The sequence below is a fragment of the Ahaetulla prasina genome, chromosome 1, assembly GCF_028640845.1.
Source record: "Ahaetulla prasina isolate Xishuangbanna chromosome 1, ASM2864084v1, whole genome shotgun sequence".
NCBI lineage: Eukaryota > Metazoa > Chordata > Lepidosauria > Squamata > Colubridae > Ahaetulla > Ahaetulla prasina.
In genome coordinates, this window is record NC_080539.1 from 46,228,789 (window position 1) to 46,249,461 (window position 20,673).

At 35.0% G+C, this 20,673-nt stretch overlaps 1 protein-coding gene across 2 annotated transcripts in view; it reads right to left on the reverse strand.

Annotated features, from left to right (window-relative positions):
* Positions 1 to 20,668, reverse strand: part of MAP4K3 (mitogen-activated protein kinase kinase kinase kinase 3) — a 65,014-nt gene extending 44,346 nt beyond the window's left edge. The window contains exons 1-6 of one of the 2 annotated variants that reach the window (XM_058165074.1): positions 20,366 to 20,668; positions 9,257 to 9,314; positions 6,547 to 6,637; positions 4,447 to 4,511; positions 2,084 to 2,139; positions 1,272 to 1,319 (exon numbers count right to left, since the gene is read on the reverse strand). In XM_058165074.1, coding sequence (XP_058021057.1) covers positions 1,272 to 1,319; positions 2,084 to 2,139; positions 4,447 to 4,511; positions 6,547 to 6,637; positions 9,257 to 9,314; positions 20,366 to 20,473 — 426 coding nt within the window. In that variant the 5' untranslated portion in view covers positions 20,474 to 20,668. The remainder of the gene's footprint in view (positions 1 to 1,271; positions 1,320 to 2,083; positions 2,140 to 4,446; positions 4,512 to 6,546; positions 6,638 to 9,256; positions 9,315 to 20,365) is intronic. The other variant, XM_058165075.1, reaches the window with a different exon arrangement.
* Between the last annotated feature and the right edge of the window lie 5 nt (positions 20,669 to 20,673).

The following is a 20,673-nucleotide window of genomic DNA, read 5'->3' on the forward strand; positions in this document are numbered from 1 at the left end:
AGAATTGAAGGAAATTGATAAAGAGTCCTCAATAATACAAGTTCCACCATCTGAGGAATAGATCCATACTTTGAGAGGTGATAAATGCTTCTTTGAGGGAGGGTGATGAAAAAGCTTTGAGTTGGGGGTACAACTTTTCTTGAATAACCCCTCTCTCAATCCACCCATATTTAAAACATGCTTTACAAAGGCTCCTATTTTCCATTTTGGGAAAAGATTCTGAGGAATCATTTGCAGAGGATCCTAGGTGAAGCGGATTATCTAAATCCCCTTCAGTCAGATTTCAGACCTGAATATGTGATGGAAACAGCATTGGTCATTGTGGATGACCTTTGAGCCTTTGTCCAGTTTCAGCTGGTGTACTAATTGCAGCTCTACCTAAACCAGGAAGTCCTGATGATGCTGACTCACAACCTCATTATCATGTAGCTCAACAGAGATGTGCTCTATGTGAGGTATCTTTAAAGTTAAAAAATCCCTTCAGGCATATGAAACAACCCAAGATATGTAAGCTTATGTAATAACAAAGTCAAAAGCAAAACAATGTAACAGAAAACTCATTCAAGTCAAGAACATTGAACTATATTAAAGACAAATTCAATTGAAATCTAAATATTACCCGTGGAAACAATTAGTGTGAAGAGTAAGCAGTTTCTGCATGAAACTTATTATATTGCCTTATTCAAAAGTAAACTGTGAAAAACTAAGATTAACAAAAACTTAACAAAAACTCTGCCAGGAGGGACAGAACAGAGACCAAAATAGGATAGTAAAATTTCAATTTCAGAATAAAAAGTTTAAAATTGACAAAAGGTACTATAGAAAATGTAACCTGATGTGCTTGTTTGCCTAATATCTCAAACACACAAAAAAAGGAAAAGTATTTTCCAAACTGGACCAATTAAAACAGAGAACTGGTCAAAATTTGGGAAGGGGGAGAACCTACATTTTGCATAACTTGTTCCATGCATATCTCCTAACATATCTTCTAACATACGGATGCTAGAGAACAAAACTTTGTGCTTTTTGCAACATACAAATGCTGTTGGTTTAATTAACAATGTGAAATAACTTTAACTTAGTTGGTTCAAAGGAATCAAAGCTCTATTATAATTATTACACAATCTTTCTTGTTTGTAAAAATATTCCTTCAGATAAGTCATTTCATATTATTGGCAATAATAATCTCATGGTCACAGTCTTACTTTATTTTATAAAGCTCAGAACTGGGAATTTTATCCACTTTAAAATGATTTCAACAATAATCCTACCTTTATATCTCTATGCATTTTTCCTTTATTGTGCAGATAATACAATCCCTGTAATTAAAAGAAAAGGAATAAAGTTCTTAGAGAAAGACAGGTTTTCTGTATGTTCTATATAGTAAAAGATCAAACTAGATTTTTAAAAATTACACAGGTGTAGCTCTTATGTTTGAAATAAATATCACTGCATGACCAATCCATGCTTGAAGAAATGACAGAAGGAAAGAGAGAGAACTGTTACAAAACAGCTGACTTTCATCTAAAAAATGTAATCCTTCACAAATGGTTAATATATTTTTTATCACTAAAAGGCAAGCATAAGCAATAAGCACACAGCTTCATTGAAGCCTGTCATCTGAAATATATTGGTGTCAAAAAGAAGCACTACTGTAATCAATTACTGGTCCCTTCTTCTGATAGAAGAACTATACTTCTTCTGTTCAGGATCCGGGTGCCAAGCATTTCTTCTTTCTTATGAAACCTGCCATATGAGTGAGAAGTCAAACAAAAATCTTTGTAATCATCACAGCCGCTCACTTTGTACCTAAATTTAAAGGCAAATTCTCTGCACAAGACAGGCTTAGCTCTCTGCAGCTCTGTAAGCCAATGCACACAGATACACAAACACATACTTAAGGGCAAGTGCAGAGGCTGCATTTTGTTTTGGTGGTTAAAGCTCAGCTAAGAAGCATTATTTTACTGAAACGCATATCTTACAATTGTGCAGTTCTACCCACCAACCCTTCTCCCATTTTTCAATAGAAATGTCTGGTATCTTTTTTCTATCCTAAAAGCCAACATTGTAACAATTTCTTTACCTGCAGTGTCTCTCTGCTTACATAAGCAATCTGCTGCTCTGAAAGTGGTCCAGTCACTAAAAGAGAATCCATCCAAATTAGATAGAATATCTACTATATTTTCATTGCTAACTTTGAAAAACTCAAATTTCTTGCTTGTATTTATGTACATATATCCACTGCTCATATTCTGAACTTGAAATAAATGTCACAGAAGAAAACTTCTATATTTGAGTATTGCTAAAAACCCAAGAAAAATATAGAATAAAAAAATTAATCTGGAACTCATATTGATGCCACAAGGATTAAATCTCCTTCTACTGTGCTATTTATAAATTAATCCAAGCCTGCTACAATGTCTGATTAGCAGAGGTAGTTTTACTTTAAAAATTATATTTGTAAGATAAATCATGTAATGTTTGAACTGCCATCTATTTTCTATGTTCTACGCCTGGACTACTGCAATGTATTCTATATGGGGCTATCCTTAAAGAGTATCTGGAAGCTTCAGCTGGTGCAGAATGCAGCTGAGCGGGGCAATTCTTGGGACCCCAAAGTTGGCTCATGTTACAATGCTGTTCTGTGAGCTGCAATGGCTACCAGTTAGCTTCCAGGCCCATTCAAAGTGTTAACACCCCATCTCCTCCCTGTACACTTTGCTCCATCCTGGTCAATTTTCTTTTAACTGAATTTTAAATTTAAGATCCCTGTTTATTGTTTTAATGTTTCATAGTGTATTTTAATTGAATGTTTGTAAACTGCCTACAGTAGCTTTGGTGAGGTGGGTGACACATAAATTTGGTAAATAAATAATATAAATATTTAGGGCTTTTAATTTATGATTTGTATTTTTACAAATGGAACCTGCAGAATATTCTGGTATAGTTCTAACTGGCCATTCCCTCTGAACAGGGTTTCTATTCTATTTCCCTTTCTTTTCCCACTCAATACTCTCCCTAATCCCTAACATTTTATGATTTCTTGATCATTGTTATTTCAATGAAATAAACTAACAAACTAGGAAGCCAACTGAGATGGGGCACCACTCAAGCATACCTTTGCAATGGTAAGCTTTCTACAAGAAACCACTTTGCAGACGTTCTTTAATGCTTGTTTGCTTGATTTTAGGGCTCCTTTCTGAAAGAACCTTGAGTCACCAGAATTGAATACAATATTCAGGATGTGGCCTTATCAACACAATAGGGAGAAACTATGCCTTGCCTTAATATTGACACTGTATATTTATTTTTCAATCTACGGATTGCATATGCTGTTTTGGCAGTTGGATCACACAGTTGGCTCATGTACAAATTATGATTCACTATGATGCACTCTTTTTCATGTACTGCTCCCTGTTATGGTCTCTCATTCTATATTCATGCCTTTGATTTTTTTTCTATCCATATGTAATTTTGCATTTGTCCTTGTTGAAATTTATCTTGCAGTTTTTTGTCTAAAGTTTTTAAATTCTTCATAATCTCAACTATCTACAGTTTCTAACCCTTCATCCAAGTGTTTTATAAATATTTTGAACAATATGGGGTCTAGAATAGATCTGTGTTACACACTCAACTCTTCCTCCCAGCTTAATACTTTCAATGAGTATGATTATTCAACCAATGCTAGAGTCAATGCTAGCCCCCTTGTTGATATCTTCTCTATTAGACCTCATAGCAGACTTTATTGAACACTGCTGAAGCCAAGCTATGCCAATCACTTGGTCAACTAAATTGGTTACTTTATCAAAATAATAACAAAACAACTGGTTGGTTTGACATTTAACTTTGTTCCAGGTTGGCTTTTGATAAACAATGCACTCTTCTCTAAATCCTCACAAACTTAATAATCTGGTCCAAATTTTTGATTAACATCAAGCTGATTAGTTTGTAACTATCCAGATCTCTCCTGTTTGAAGAATGGATCGCTATTTGCCCTCCTCCAGTTATCTATTCACCTCCAAGTTTGCTGAAAGATTACAGAAAGGGAATCTGAGATGATACACACTGTGATTCTGATTAAAGAGGAAAAAAAGAGGGTGGGACACATAACAGCTAATTGCTATCTGGAAATACCCTGTATTTGCCTCTCTTACTAGCTAGCCTGTTTTATACAATTAGTTTCTAAAATCTCAGTTAATAATAAAATAATAAAATAATATAGTTTTCAAAATAATAATTATGACAGAAGGACCTGTATCTCCAGCAATTAAAACTAATGAAGTTTCACATTATTTCACATGTTTAGTTTATTATTTTGTGGTACCCATGGACAAGAGTTAATGTATTATTTTACGTATGCATTCAATATCAAATTAATGAAAGAACAGAACCATTATATTTAAAATACATATTTCCAAAATAACCCTATAACATTTGCCAACTTACCATGGTAAATGTCCTGTAATGAACCACCTCCACAGAACTCCATGCAAATCCACAATTTATCACGTCTAAAAATCAAGATCAGATTAGTTTGCATACATATAAATATTTCATGCAATCTTAACTATGAAATCTCATTATTTTGCAATACATTTTGAGGAAAACTAAGCCTTGAATATTTGTCAGAGTTTTGACATCCATATTTATACTTTAAAATAATATAAATTAAATGGAAAATTATATGATTCAATTACAAAATACAAACGTTTATATTGAGAGTTGATAATATTAAGTATGGAATTAAAATCTTAGCATAATATAAACATATTTTCAAACCTATATTTCCTGAGGTTGATTGTGAGACAACATAGATAACATGTTTTTTTCAACTGAACATTTTAAATTAGAAATTTAGTAATTGAAACTGATTGGAATTCATGCCACAATCTGAAATTGGGGCCGTGGTAGCTCAGGCTGTAGAAGCCTGTTATTAAAACACAGCAGCCTGCAATTACTGCAGGTTCAAGCCCGGCCCAAGGTTGACTCAGCCTTCCATCCTTTATAAGGTTGGTAAAATGAGGACCCAGATTGTTGGGGGGGGGGCAATAAGTTGACTTTGTAAAAATATACAAATAGAATGAGACTATTGCCTTACACACTGTAAGCCGCCCTGAGTCTTCGGAGAAGGGCGGGATATAAATATAAATAAATAAAAAAAAGAAATAAATAAACCCAAACTAGACTTGGTCTCAGACACCATCATCCTCACCACTTTCTTCCCTTTGACTAGGAGGAAAAAATGACAGACTATCTACTGCCAACAATATTTCATTTGTTCCATTTAAAGAAAATATATATGTAGTTGTAATATGTAACTGGAAAACTGTTAAACTAAAGAGTTGTGACTCCATTAATTATTTAGTAATTTAAAAAGTCACCATTTTATGTGTAAAACCTACATTTTATATTAAGCAAGACTCTTCCATTTTCATACATATACATACAATATTCTTGTATGTGTAATAGTAGAGGGCATTCAACAGAAAATATTTTTTCACAAATGTAGTAAGAGATCTGTCTGGTATCTTTCTGCTTCCAGGCCAAGGGGCCTTACCAGGAAAAACAAACAAACAAAAATCGAAACAGCAAACATCGACTATATTTTATTTTAATTTATTTATTAATTTTCTATGCTGTCCATTTCACTGATACAGCAACTCTGGGCCGCTTACGATCAAATGAAATAACTATAGGTTTTTACAGGAATACAAAGTGAATACGGAATAGGATAATAAGAAGATTTATTTAATTGAGGAATTTCAGTAATAACTGATTACAGACAATTCTTGACCTACCATCATTTGATCAGCAAGTTAGGATACTGCTGAACTAATCGTTACGATTAGTCCTCAAAGTTCTGGCTGTCCCAGGATCCTGCAGTCATGTGCTAATAGTATGGGTGCTGGCAACCCATTCACACATGTGACCAGTTGCCAAAGGTCCCGTGATGACCAGTTGTAACCACTAGAAAGCCAATGGAGAAGCCAGCAGGAACAATCGCATGTGGCTGGGATAAGTCTTCCTTACATGCATACCCTCCTCCAGCCCCTCTCTGCTCATGCTGCCCCTCCCATATCCCCACGCACCCTTCCTAATCTGTGCAGCACCTCTGTGCTCCCATCCCAACCTCACATGACACCTCTCATGCACCTTCTTATTCACTGTTGTCGCTAAGCAATATGGTCACTCTTTACAAGTGTAAATTCCAGTCCCAATTGCTAACCTAAATCAAGGACTACAATACAATAAACTATTTAATCTGTGAGGAAAAATAGTATGAGGTCGTTGGAAAAGGAAAAGACAGAGCATTTGCAAAGTTGGGAATAAGAGCTTACTCAGCTATTTTCTGGAACAAACATTAAAATCATATAGACCCAGGACAAGCAAGAAGTCTGAAGTGATGTGTTAACTGAAATTAGGCAGTACAATATGAACTTCCTAGGGAGTACAGAATGCCACAGATAATTAGAAATCCAGGGTCATACTAGGTCTTATTTTTGCAAACAGTGAACAATCTTTACATTCTTATTCTAAACATTATACCTGAGATAGCTGCCAAAATAAGCAACAATGTTTGGATGTTTACAATCTTTCATCATAATGATCTCCTGCTGCACAACAGCAAAATCTTCACCTATGAAAAAAAGCATCTTTAGCTTACGCTTATAGAAAGAATGCCTCATTACCAACTAACATAAAAAGCACTTCAATTCCTTAATAAATCAATTATTTCCCCATATTTAATTACATATGTCACTCCATTTTTGAAGTACATGATATCACACAATAAAAAGTTAACATTAGTAGAAAACAGTAAAAAAGTATGATCACCCAATATGCCAGTATTCAAGTTATCAATATTTTGCTAAGAAACAGGCTCATCTCTCATCAGGAAAACATAGATTAACTGTTGATATTATTTTGCTAAATACAACAATATTAGGCATTTAAATATAGAGTTACAAATAGGATTTGGTGATTTAAATTTATTAGTTATGTTGCCACTGTTGGAAATGGCTGATCTGTGCTAAATTCTCCCACCACTAAATTTAAAACAAGGAATATGGTCCTTCAGAACTCTAGGTGTTACTAATAAGAGAGTACCATAGGAAACCATTGAATAAATTTCCAGCAACAGAAAGAACAATTTTTTTTTATTTTTTGCAATGTTATACAGGAAAACCAGATATACCTACTATCAAGGCAGTGGTGAAATCTAATTTTTTTTTACTACCGGTTCTGGGGGCATGGCTTGGTGGGTGTGGTGTGGCTTGGTGGACGTGGCAGGGGAAGGATACTGCAAAATCCCCATTCCCTCCCCACTGCTGGGGGAAAAATACAACAAAATCTCCATTCCCACCCCACTCTGGGGCCAGCCAGAGGTGGTATTTGCTGGTTTGCCAAACTACTCAAAATTTCCGCTACTGTTTTTTTTTTAATTTATTTAATCAAATTTTTGTTTTCTCCAAATTTCTCCGAACTATTCAAAATTTCCACTACCAGTTCTCCAGAACCTGCTGGATTTCACCTGTATCAAGGATTAATTACTATATATCCCTATTTTATTATGGATTGGGAAAGTGACACCAAAGCTATCCAAAATAGATTGTGATGACATTGTTCATCTTACATTTAAGGATACAGAACTGGGGGAAGGCAGTACATATTTACACTGGGAGTGAAACAACAGGAACAGAAGCTATGAACCAGTATAGACATCCAATAACCTAGTGAAAGAAAAATAATGGGGCTAGCTACTTGGTTGCTTTAATCATCCAAAAGTTTAGAATGTTTTGCTTTGGGTAAATATTACAAATGCAATTACTGAAAATTCTTCAAATATTCATTTTTGTCATTTGTAACCAACATTTCTGACTGCATTACAAGGTTTTCTGTAAATCAACAAACAATATCTTTAGTTGTAAATAAAAATATATGATCTCGATAACATCTAATAATACCTAGTCTGCAGATAGTATATACAGTATAACAGTGTAACAAAAGTTGAAGAGATGTGCAGAAATTATGCAATCAATAATATACACTTTCTAATTTAGCTCCAAAGTCTACAGCTTCCAGATATGTTTACTTTGGTAGTGAGAACACTAAAGTAGGCAGTTTGCTCTCTGTTCTATATCGGACTGTGTTAGTCTCTAGATATTCTGTTAATTTATAAAGAACCTTGAAATACAGTGAAAGCATTACCTACATCTATCTTTGCTTAGGCCATCTTCTGAAATTAATACAGTTACATTGTAGTGCAACCTTATTTCAAACTTTGCACATACTACAAAGAGTAGATGCTATTGGATTTGATTCTACAATTGCCTGGTTTGACAATAAATTGTTAAATTATGCCAATCTTATTACTGGGTTTTTTTTAGTTCTAATTTTTAAAAAAATCCAAAGCAAAACATTCTAAACTTTTGAATGATTAAAGCAACCAAGTAGCTAGCCCGATTATTTCTTTCACTAGCTAATTGGATGTCTATGCAATGTTCTTAGTGCAACATCTTTCTATTTATGATTGCAGAAATGCGCTGTAGTTTAACCACCATGACTACTAACCAGTGATTACCTTAATACTTATTAGTTAGTCTAATAAATAAAGCATTCCTGTTTACTTTCTCTACGTCACATAAATTCCACATCATTTTTCATTTCACCTTTCCCCAGCTGCTATTTAAAAGGTAAATAGTTTCAAACATTCTTCATAGGGCGTGTATCTAGATAAATAGAAAAGGAAATTCTTCAAAGTGTTTCCATTTTTATTTAGATGTAATCCTGCTTTGCTACCAACAGCACTCAAAGTATCTGACAAAAGGTATTAAAAATAAAAGTAAAGTATGTTTGAATCCCAGATTAAACAGTCAATAACACATGCAAAGGAAAACTGTAGTAATAGGAATATACACACACACACACACACACTAAGATTAACATTTCAATAGCAATTTTTTCCAATATGCAAATTCAGGTGGAATTAACAACTTTAATTCTAGTTTTTAAGGAGGTCCATTTATGCATCTACCTTATTTTGCTTTCCTAAGCGTTACCCTTTCATGATATGGAGGTTAGTTACATATTACTCAAGTATTCTGATAGAAAGGCATTTTTTAATTATTCAGGAAAATGTACAGCTAAAATTACCTATATTCTACTGGATCATTGTATTATTTAAAAAGAAAGAAAACATAAGATGATGATAAAAAAAATACAGGAAATGGAAATCTTGAGATTAAAAACTGCTTACCTGGTTCTAATTTTATTACTTTAATTGCAGCCAGTTCACTTGTGTTAACATTCCGAGCCTATTTTTTTTCAAAAAAAGAAATTGGGTAAATTAAATTGTGTTTTAGGAGTATTCTAAAAGCACAAATCCAGAGACTTAAACTGACCCATTTTCAAAATTCTGATAGGAAGACATTAGAAATAAGTACATCAATTGCTTGGTCATATGCAATTCTATTTAAAAGATAAAAACATCTTCAAACTGAGTTCAACTTGTAGTGATGAGGACTTTGGAGAGAAAGAGAGAGATCCCTAAGCATATGCAATGGGGACTTCCGGAAATAGATGGGCTACAAAATACCAAAACATCATAATTAATTGTATCATAATAGTGGTATAGTACTGTACAAATTATAAAATATAAGAGTCCTTCAGGTAAATCTCACTTTTTGATTTTCTTTAGCAACAAGAAGGAATTTCCTATTTTATCTATATTTTATCTCTATCTATAAAATAGTTTGATGAAATTATGTCCCATTTGCCACCAAATATTTCTGCCTTTGAATAAAACTGCCAACAGCAGAATTAAGGATTCATACAGTTCAGTTTAAAAGCCAAAACAGACAGAAAAAGTGCAATTCAATTTTGCCTCAAAAATAATTAATTCTACATTGTAATAGTTTCATGCAATGATATTCTTCTTAACTGCTTTAAGCATGCTGGTGGAAAATTAAGTTATAAACTTAACAAATATGGTCAAAGAGAACAAATCTTGCTAATTTCATCAATTCCCTAGCTGTACTGTTCAACTGGATGGTATATAGTAGTGATGGCTAACCTTTTTGCCATTGCGTGCCAGGAGGGGGGTGGGGCAATGGCCCGGTAGGCCCGTTTTTCTCTCTCACCTGGCTCCAGAGTCTCTCTGAGTCTGGGGAGTCTGGGGAGGGTAAAAATGGCCTTCCCCCCACCCCGGAGGCCAGAAGCGGCCCATTTCCCAACTTCCGGTTGGACGGTTAGAGAAGCTTTGGAGACTGGGGACAGTAAAAAATGTCACTTCCTGTCCAACTAGAAGTTGGGAAATGGGCCTTTTCTGGCCTTCGGAGGGTCTCCAGGGGGTGGGGAAGGTCGTTTTCACCCTCCCCAGTCTCATAGTGAGGCTTTGGAGCCAGGTGATAGAGAAAAACGGGCCTTCCCCACCCCACCAGGCCCTCCGGGGGCAGGAAACAGTCTATTTCCCTACTTCTAGTGGGTCCAGAATGCCCGAAAATCAGCTGAGCTTGTGTGCCCACTGATATGGCTACGCGTGCCACCTGTGCCATAGGTTCGCCATCACGGGTATATAGGCAGTGTAATAACAACACAATTCCATACATACCTACTCAGAATATAGCCGTTTAATAGCACTTACTCCCAGTAAATTTTCATCAATGAAACTTGGGAGAGCATTTGATAAAATAGGTAAGATCTACATTCACTTCCCAGAAAGCACAATAATTCTTAATGAAGATTTAATAAAACCCTATGACATACAAAAAGGAATAAGAAGGGATGCACACTGTTCTGTCTCTTGTTTATTTTAATTCTAGGAATATTGAAGAGACATAAGGCAAAATGAGAGGATTGTGCGAGTAAATATTTTAAAAATGTATAAGTTAAGGGCTTTTGCAAGTGACTTGGTGTTGGTTCTGAAAGATCTTTTAAAGGAAACTGAAATATTATTATGTATTATTTATTTATTTAATAGGCAAATTAAAGGAATCTGATGTCGTAGCAGGTTTTAAGAATAAACAGAAGATGAAGATGTTAACAGAAACACAAAAATAGAAAATCAAACTAGAACCTAGAACGATGTTTTTGTTTCAGATAATACCTGTTCTGACAACTGATACAACATTTAAAGAGTGGCAGAATGATATATCTAAATATAGCAAGGGAAAAACACGTTAAATATATGGTGCTACAAGATGCAGAGGAAGAGGAGGAGGACTGGGTTTACCTGATCTGTAACTATATTTGGCAGCTTGAAGCTTGTTTGGATAGGATGAAAGAGGGAGAAAAAGAAGGCTTTTGAAATTAGAAGGACATGACCTGAGATTGGGTGAAATGGATATTTGTGATATGAGAAAGGTAAAAGTGGATTTAAAAAACCATTATGTTAGACATATTTTGAATATGGAATAGATACAAACTCAGATTGTGCTCAGAAATACTTCTCTAATTCTCAGCACAAGAAGCATAATATAGACAGGAAATATTAAACAAACACAAAATGCTAGCGTCTGCCAAGGTGAATGTAAAATAAAATCAGGAGAAGAACTGATGGCAGAAGAATACTAAACTTAATGGTTTGTTTATTTATAATTATTAGAAATATTTATAAAGTACACAAAACTATTTTGAACATTCTATGACTGAGTTTGAAACAGAATTGTGTACAAATGATGAACATGTAGTTGCTGAAATGTATAAACATTTACTGAACATGAAACAGAAGAACAAGTAAAATAGTTAAATGTTCTATTATAATATACAGATGAAACAATAGGAAAATGTGTAGCTGAAAAGATTGAAAATTGCACTGTTATAACCTTGAAAGAATTGTTATGATATATCATTGGTATTTGCCACCAGAGAAATTGTATATAGCATCTATATAAGCAATTCAAATTTATACTGGAAATATGAACATGAAGGGACATTTTATCATGTTTGGTGCACATGAAAAAAGGCTATAAAATTTTGGATCCAAATACATACGATTCACAGAATCTTAAATATTAATATACAATTGAAACCAAAGGTTTTTTTTTTTGAGAATGATGGACAACAATTGGAAAAAGTTATAGAATTTTGTTTTCATACATGATAATTGTAGTGAGATTATTGCATGCACCAAGATGGAAAGATTCAGCATTACCCCCACAATGGAGTAATGGTAGGTGAAAACAATGGAATTTCCTGAGATGGCTAAATTGACTTCTTTGATCAGAGAAAAGATAATATAGGTAATCCTCGACTTAGACCACAATTGAGCCCCAAAATTCTGTTGTTTATTATTTTTTTTTAATTCAAAAAGTTTTACAAAAAATTTTTTTCCCCTTTCCCCCCAGCCCCCTCCCCCCTCCCTTCACAAACCCCCTCCCCCCTCCCCCCTTGACTTCCCGGAACAAACACAAGTTATAGTTAAAAATAAAACAAACATATGCTAAAAAAAAAATTTTCCCCCAAAACTATTATACCAATTTTCCCTCTCTAGCTCTGACTTCCTCCTTACATAACCAAAATCCTTCAAAAAAATTAACAATTAACAGTAATAAAATATATAAGTCAATAGAACAGATTAATCCTAAAGTATTGAAAACCAGCTAATGCATAAAAATCCAATCCTATTCAAAGAATATCTCCCTTATAGCTTCTATAAACCATATACTCACCCCATTTTCCCCCCAAGTCTTTCTTACATAAGATCTTTCGAGACTATTCTATTTACAATTCAGTACAACACATTATATAATTTCAATACAGGAAATTACAATATCTATTCAACTTTAGTCCTTCCTCGTCAAAATCCAATAGAAATCCAAATATCTAGTCTTTTATGATAGATGTGGAAAATATAATCAACCCATTTCTTCCAGATCTTTCTCACATAGTCTTTCAGGAACGCTAATATTTTTATCTGTTAATATTTCAAAAAAAGCTTCTTTCAAGGATAGTACTTTTGTCTCTTGCATTTTTTTTTGATGCATTAGTCTCTGTCTTTCCTTCATTACTCCTTTTGAAAAGTCAATCACAATATTTCCTAATAGTTCCTTATGTCCAACAATCCACAAGTTACTGCCATATATTCCATCAGTCTGAGAAGAGAGCTCTTGTAAAGCATTAACCCTGTGAATTTTTTCGGTTCGGGAGGCAGCCTCTTGTAACACAGATCCAGGCATTTCATCCAAACTTTTTAAAAAGACCCTCTTTATATCATCTTGTTTATTCACGATCATATCTTCATTTTTATCCACTTTTGCTTGCATCTCCTCCATTCCATTTTCCAAATATTGATTACACTGGTTAATTTCCTCCAAGCTCTCATCCAAAACGTCCCCATTTTTTATCAATTCGTATTTTTGAATAATTAAGTACATTCTTTCTGTATAATCCTGTATAAAGTCATGAATCCATTCTTCTGAAAGAACCTTCATGGCAAAGTTCTTGCTGAGAGTCCCCTCATGAAATATTTAAACAAACTAAAATAATCCAACAGTCCACCTAAATCCAGGTGAGAAAAAAAAATTAAAAATAAGTAAAAAACCAACCTAAAAAAGCCTCTGTTCTACTTACAGTCCAGCACAATAAGATAAAGTCTCCATTCACTTTCACTTTCTCAGCAAGTAAACACCATTTTGTTTCATTATGTTGATTGTAGATGAAAGAAAAAAAAAGTTTAAAAAAAATAGAAGTCAGATTTAATACTTGCAATTTAAATGACTGATCTCCTTTGTTTGTTCCGTCTGCTTATAAAAAAATCCATAAGAATCACTTGAAGCAGAAGTGGTCGCTCTCTTCTCTTTCTGCCAAAGCAGAGACACGCTGGGTCTGGAGCTGCTGCAGAGGGATTTCCAGGGAACTTTCCCCTTCGAGTTCCCCGCTTTCAAATCAAGAAAGCGGGGCCTCTAGAGAGTTCTACCTATCCCTCCTCTGCTCTTTCCTTTCCCCTTTACCTGGGGAAAGTACTTTCAGCCGGGGAACAGCTGATATTCGCTGTTTTCACCGGCTTTTTACAGAATCCCAGCGCGGGCACCCTTAGGGCGTCCTTCGGAGAGAGCGGAGCCACCGGAAGTCCCAAAATTCTGTTGTTTAGTGAGACATTTATTAATGTCTCACTAAAAAGGATATTTTATGACCTTTCCTGTCACAGTTGTTAAGTGAATTACTGCAGTTGGTTAAGTTAATTGGTCATTAAGTGAATCTGGCTTCCTCATTGACTTTGCTTGTCCAAAGGTTGCAAAAGGTGTTCACATGACATTGGGACACAACAACAGTCATAAGTATGAACCAGTTGCCAAGCATCTCAATTTTGATCATGGGGATGCTGCAAAGGCTGTAACTGTGAAAAATGGTCATATTTTTCAGTGCTGTTGTAACTTTGAACGGACACTAAATGAACCGTTGTAAGTCAAGGATTACCTACGTGTACTTTTAATGCTGACTGGAAATCCCTTATAGACTTTTTGCATGAAACAGGAGAAAATGAACATATTATTTATGGTTTTGATTATTAAACAGAATATATAGAAAGAAAGCTACGTTGTAATCATAGAGCAAGTGATAAACTTATAAATGTACTTACAACTGTTATAAAGAGAATAAGAAGCTATTTCTTTGTATCATTTTTCTTTCTATTTTATTTTTTTCTTTCTTGCACTATTTTTTGATTTCTTTTGCTTTTCTTTTTATTATTTTATGTTTGTTTTCATATTTTTTAAAAAAAATATTTAGTAAGTGTGTGCAAGAGAGGGAAGGAGAGAGAGAGAGAGATTTATAAGCTTCCTTCTGAGTTAATATTTTTGGACAATTCTGAAATATACTCTATAGTAGTTTCATAACATGGAAATTAATTCTGTGAGAGATTTAACCATATTATAGAATGAGAAATCAACTTAGATTTCTGAAATTTCTCTTTGTCAGGGAAATGGGCAATTTCTAAAGTTGTTAAATAAATAATTAACATTTCAGAATTTGATTCTCTCTTGATTGGGTTGATCTTTATCCATTTAATTTTTTTAAAAAGATATTTTGAGGAGTTAAAAACAGAAAAAAGGAATAGAAAGAGGGAAACAAAAGAATATATTAAAGATTTATCAAACACAAAAATAGCATAGTTTATACTATATTAAAAAGAAAAATATCCCATTATTATTTGTGTAATTCGAATTATAGTTATAAAGACTATCACATAACCGTTTAGCACTTTAAGTACTGATATTAGAATCTGATGAGAGGTTGATGAAAGCAGCCAAAATGATAAGAATTAACAACTAAAATAATAAGTTAATTCAAATAATTTTGAATTAATCTGAATCCTCAAATTTATGGCAAATCAGACAAAAATCTAGTGTTTTAAATCCTTATATTGAAAGAGATCCAAACTTTGGATCTGGCAGAAGGCTAAATTAAATTAAGGACAGTATCATGCTTTTAGTTTTTTTTTTTTTTACATGAGATTATTTTTGACACTGTACCCCTCCAAATCTTAATCTGCCATCCTTCTAATAAAGGAATCCTAAAATAAACTATTATCTAAAATTGTTGAGGTTTTTCACCTTGCCACCAGGCATGAAAAATTGATCTGTTTTAATTGTCATATTTCTGACAGTGTTTATAACTATTGAGGGAAAAAAGCCACTGGAATAATATATCAACAAAAAAAAATTTCTATAATTTTCTCTAAGTGAAATGTTCACAGTAAACTTGCTTAGTTGCAGCATCACATGCAAATATATTGTGAGATAATAATCATAAATCGAATTGCAGGGGTAAGAATCAGATGCATTTGAATTTCATTATTTAAGCTAATGCCCTCTGCTTTTAAATATTTAAGCTTTAGAACAGTGGTCCCCAACCTTTCCAGCTTTGTGGACCATTGGGTGGGTGGAGAGGGGATGGTTCTGTGCCAGTGGCAGGCAAGCCAAAAGGGCTGCAGCCTGACAGTGGGCCGTGCCCCAGGGGATTGAGGACCTGTGCTTTAAAACAAAGTGGAAAACTGTTTTCTTCCAGATAATCCTGGACTACATATTTCATCCATTTTTGACTGTATGCCATTCTAAGAAAGTCTGATGGGGATTGGGGTATAACAATTTTAAAAGGACTGCATATTTTTTCACATATTTTAGACAAGAATAAAACCTAGCATTTTATTATTATTATTTTGTCAAAGACTTATTTCTTTAAAGGTAACCCGTCAAGGGGCACATATCGTGAGTGTAATTTAAGTAGGCAGTGAGTGGACCAGAACTATAAGGTTAATAGTTCTCTCTCTTTTTAAAATCTTTCACTCTCTGCCTCCCCCTCTCACTCGATTCCAAGCAGCAGGCTATCAGTAAAGGAATAAATAGCATTATCAATAGTCTATTGATAACTTACCAAGATATTTTAAAATCTGGGTAAGGCTGCTCGTCCTTTGCATATACAAATATATACACAGTTATAGTTAAGATAAAACATGCTGAACAAAATTTAATTCTTCTTAAAATGCATACCTTTCCATCTGAATGCCTGACTGAGGTGTATCCCTGATACCAATTAAGTCCATTGTGAGACTGTTTATAGTTAATTATTATCAATTTAATTTATGGAACTACTTGTAGTCCTTGGGCTATGACCATTCATTCAGCAAATGTTCAAAATTGCAATAGTGCTGAATGAAAGGTAATTACAATTGGTCCTCAAAGTTATAGCTCGTGCAGCACTCCTGAGGTCATGTAATCCAAATCTGAGTGCTTGGCAACCAGCCAGTACTTATGACTGGTCATAGTTTCCCATGGTTACAATCTCCTGCCCCATGCAAACTAACTCTGCTTCAACTCCCTCCACCTGCCCATCTCCCTCCGTCATAGCCCTTTCGGCTACTAAGCCACTCCACTGCTCCTGCTGTGGCCCCTTGCTGACAAATTCCTTGTGTGTCCAATCATACTTGGCCAATAAAAAATTCTATTCTATTCCTATTCCTATTCCTATTCCTATTCCTATTCCTATTCCTATTCCTATTCCTATTCCTATTCCTATTCCTATTCCTATTCTATTCTATTCTATTTTCTATTCTGTTGCTGGTCCCTGATACAAGCACGATCTTAGCCTAACAAGTGCAATCGGGACTCTGCCATTAAGTGACAAGGTCATATGCTGCTTTGCTTAATGACTGCTTTGCTTAGCGACAGAAATTCCAGTCCCAATTCCGATCATAACCTGAGGAATACCTGTAGATATTGTGGATGTTTTGTTGTTACAATGTTTGTTGTGGATGCTTTAATGTTTATACTGCTGACCCTGGATGTTTTATTGTTTCATGCTGTATTATATTGTAATAATTTTACAGAGTTATGTAGACTATTTTTAAAAAAATTTGTAAGCAACTATGAGGCAAAACAGACTCAGCAACGCAGAAGCACAATAAATATGGAATGAAAAGAATGACTATTCCCAGACATAAGACTTTTTTAAAAAAAAAAAATTCCCCACAGAAATCTAGCTTTCAACCAGTTCTGCTAATGCAAAAGTAACAATAGCAATATACAGGAATAAATTCTCAATCTAAAGTGACCCATCACACAATATACGTTAAAATCATGCTAAAAATGAAAAATTTAAACACAACATTTTAAAAAATATTACCCCAATTGTACAGGCTTTTTAAACAGAAACAATTGGTTATACCCTAATCGGAAAATCTTTGGGCACTGTGGATGCCATAGCTCAAACAAAGAAACATTTTGATTGATTTGAAACATTTATATCAGTTAATTGCCTAATTAACAAATTACAGAAACCAGTAAAACTCTGCTTTCATACCACTTGCTCCATGGAATACACACACACACACACACACTTGATGCCTAGGCAAAGTTTTTTCTTTTAATGCAGTAACAGTATTGAGTAAAGTGTTTGTATGCAAATATGCTTGCAAACCATTACTCATGTGGTTGTATACCAACCCTTTCCTTGCATTTATGACATCTCAGTATAGGATATAATATGGATATTTTTAAAGCAGCATCAGTTTCTATTACTTGCCTCTCTGTGTTGTTTTTAAAAATGACTATGGTTTTAATATTAGAATTTATTGAACTGGTCTTTGCTAGTTGCCAAAATTAAGTTTTCCTTTATCACTGGCAAGCATTTTGTGGCACCTGCTGAGCATTAATGTTTTATTAATTAACCATAGACTGTGTTGATTAAAGAAAGTATAATCAACTATAGAAACTCTTTTGACTAACTCCAGTTGCATAATCTTGTTTCTTTTCGGTTACGGCATATAAAAGAAAACAAATATTAAAATAATCTCAATGTGATTTACCTAAGCATGCATTTCTGATTTATTGCTTTATCTATGCCAATATTTTATATGCACACTTTTGTGACTATTCACCTTTTTAAAAATAATTTATTTATAGAAGATGCAAATATTTTTTTCAATAAAGGTTGAAAGTCAAGGGCTTAATTGAAAAACAGAAATCAATGAAGTTAATAAATTAATAAATCAGTTAATAAAGTTAATAAATCATAGCTAGCTGGAAATTAAGCTAGTAATACTTTAGCCAATTTTTTTATAGTCTGAAATTGTGTTTTAGGATAATGGAAAGTTAGGTGCAGGAAAATTTAAACAATTGTTTCATATTTACTTTTCTTTCAGCTTTAAGTTAAAAATCTCTTTGCTAGTTGAACAAACCTGAGAAGGCCAAATCTTAAAATCATGGAAGTATTTAAAAGTTTAATTAAAAATGATGAGACGTCTCGGAAGTGCTTTATGTTACGTTTTAAATTCTTAAAACCACCTTAATAAGCTATTGTAATTCTGTAAGTTTACTACTGTTCTTATCCTCTTTAAAAATGCCACACAAAGACTGCAAATTTCCCTGGCTACTATTTCTGACTCATATTTCAAATTCATGTTTTAGTCTCTTATTTAATGTCATGGGCTCCATTCATGATTTTTTTTTCTAAGTTGTCTGAGCAGCTGTCCTCCTGCCACACTGTAAGTAAAGATCTAAAACTATATCCGTACATGAAAGCCTAAATACATATATTTAGTAATCTCTCTGTTGCTATTCTTTCTCATAATAGTTTTTTTCATTACTTGGAAAGATCAGGTAAAAAATGGTAAGACTAAACAGATGCTCAAAAAGAATGATACAGTAACCATACACCCTAGAGTATTATCTCTATAACTTGGATAACAAGCATGCTCTAACATTGTTCTATCAAATTGAGATACTGAAGAATGACAGGACTGTGTTCTCTTCAATTATTTTACATTAAAAAAAAAGAAAAAATGTAGTCCACTTATTTACAAGGTGATATAAATAACTCTTAAGTTGTCCTTTCCATTTCTCACTGCGTTGCTGTCTTAAGAACTGTCCTACTTTGCTAAAGGACTGTAAGAGCATTTTTTTTGATTGGGATTAGGCCTCTTTACAATACTTCTGATCGGAAGCCAAAATATCCCTTTCTAAAAATGGGAGTCAAAGTGAAGGGGAGCTACAAATAACCTATGATGTCCTGCTTTCGAAAATATATTGACAATTTCTAGCAGGAAAGAAAATCATTTAGGCACAGCATTCGTTTTCGAACCAAATTATTTCAGGGACTGTCAAAACAATGATCAGGTGATACATTTCTTGTGGGGAAAACCACAAACATTATGACATTGATTTTGGAAGAAGAGAGAATGAAAGAAAAATGACTAGGGTGAAAATTAATACTGTACCACCAGAGATCTCAGGAAGAATCTGAGGGGCACTGATGAAAAACCAGTGTACCTGAGGAAGGCCTGCAAATTGGTTCACCTGGGGAAGCAGATTAGAGGCCAAGATTCACACTGACTACTTGGCTCTTATGATCTGTGTTTAGTCTCCCACTATCGCCTTGCCTGACCTCGTTGGCCAGAGGTGGAAGGTACAGGTTGCTTACAATTAACTTAAATTACCAGGTTAATCATGCGGAAAAGCTTTTTAAGGGCTTTTTTTGTTGCTGGTAGTGTCACAATGCCAACTCAGATGGAAGAAATCTGTATGGAAGGCCATGCCCATCCCCGAAAATTAACCTAGAAGGGAATACCGTAGAGAGTGACAGCTCAGATAAAGAGAGACCGATTTGAAGACGGGAGTCAAACCCATCGTGGAACAGGGCCGGGGAAAAGAAAAGAGTATCACGGGGAAGGGAGAGGAAATCCTGTTGAAATAAGTTACCCAGGCTACAAAATTCGGAGGAAGGGCGACCCCAAAACACCTTTCCCAAGAAGGAAGGAAGGGGAGGCGGGAGAAAGAGTCGGCGAGGTTGCCCGACGACGGGGCGGAGGAGCCGTGCAGGCTGAAGAGCGAAAGGAGGAAGGAAAGCAGCCCCCTCGCCCTCCACCGCTCACCTTGTAGACATCGCCGTAGGTGCCGCTGCCGATGCGCTGGATGAGCTCGAAGTCTTCCTGGGGGTTCCTGCGGGACAGGTCGCACACCCGCCCCCCGCCGACACTCATGCTGCGCCGCCTCCCGGAGCACGCAGCTGCCCCCTCAGCCCGCTCCGCCGCAGCCCCCGGGAGGGCGAGGTGGGGGAAGGGAAGGAAGGAAAGAGGGTGAGCAGGTGGGTAAGGGGAAAGGGGGGGAGGAGGAGGAGGAGGGAGAAGACGACTCGGAGCGATCACCACCGACGCCACCTCCCCCCGTTCTGCTCAAGCAA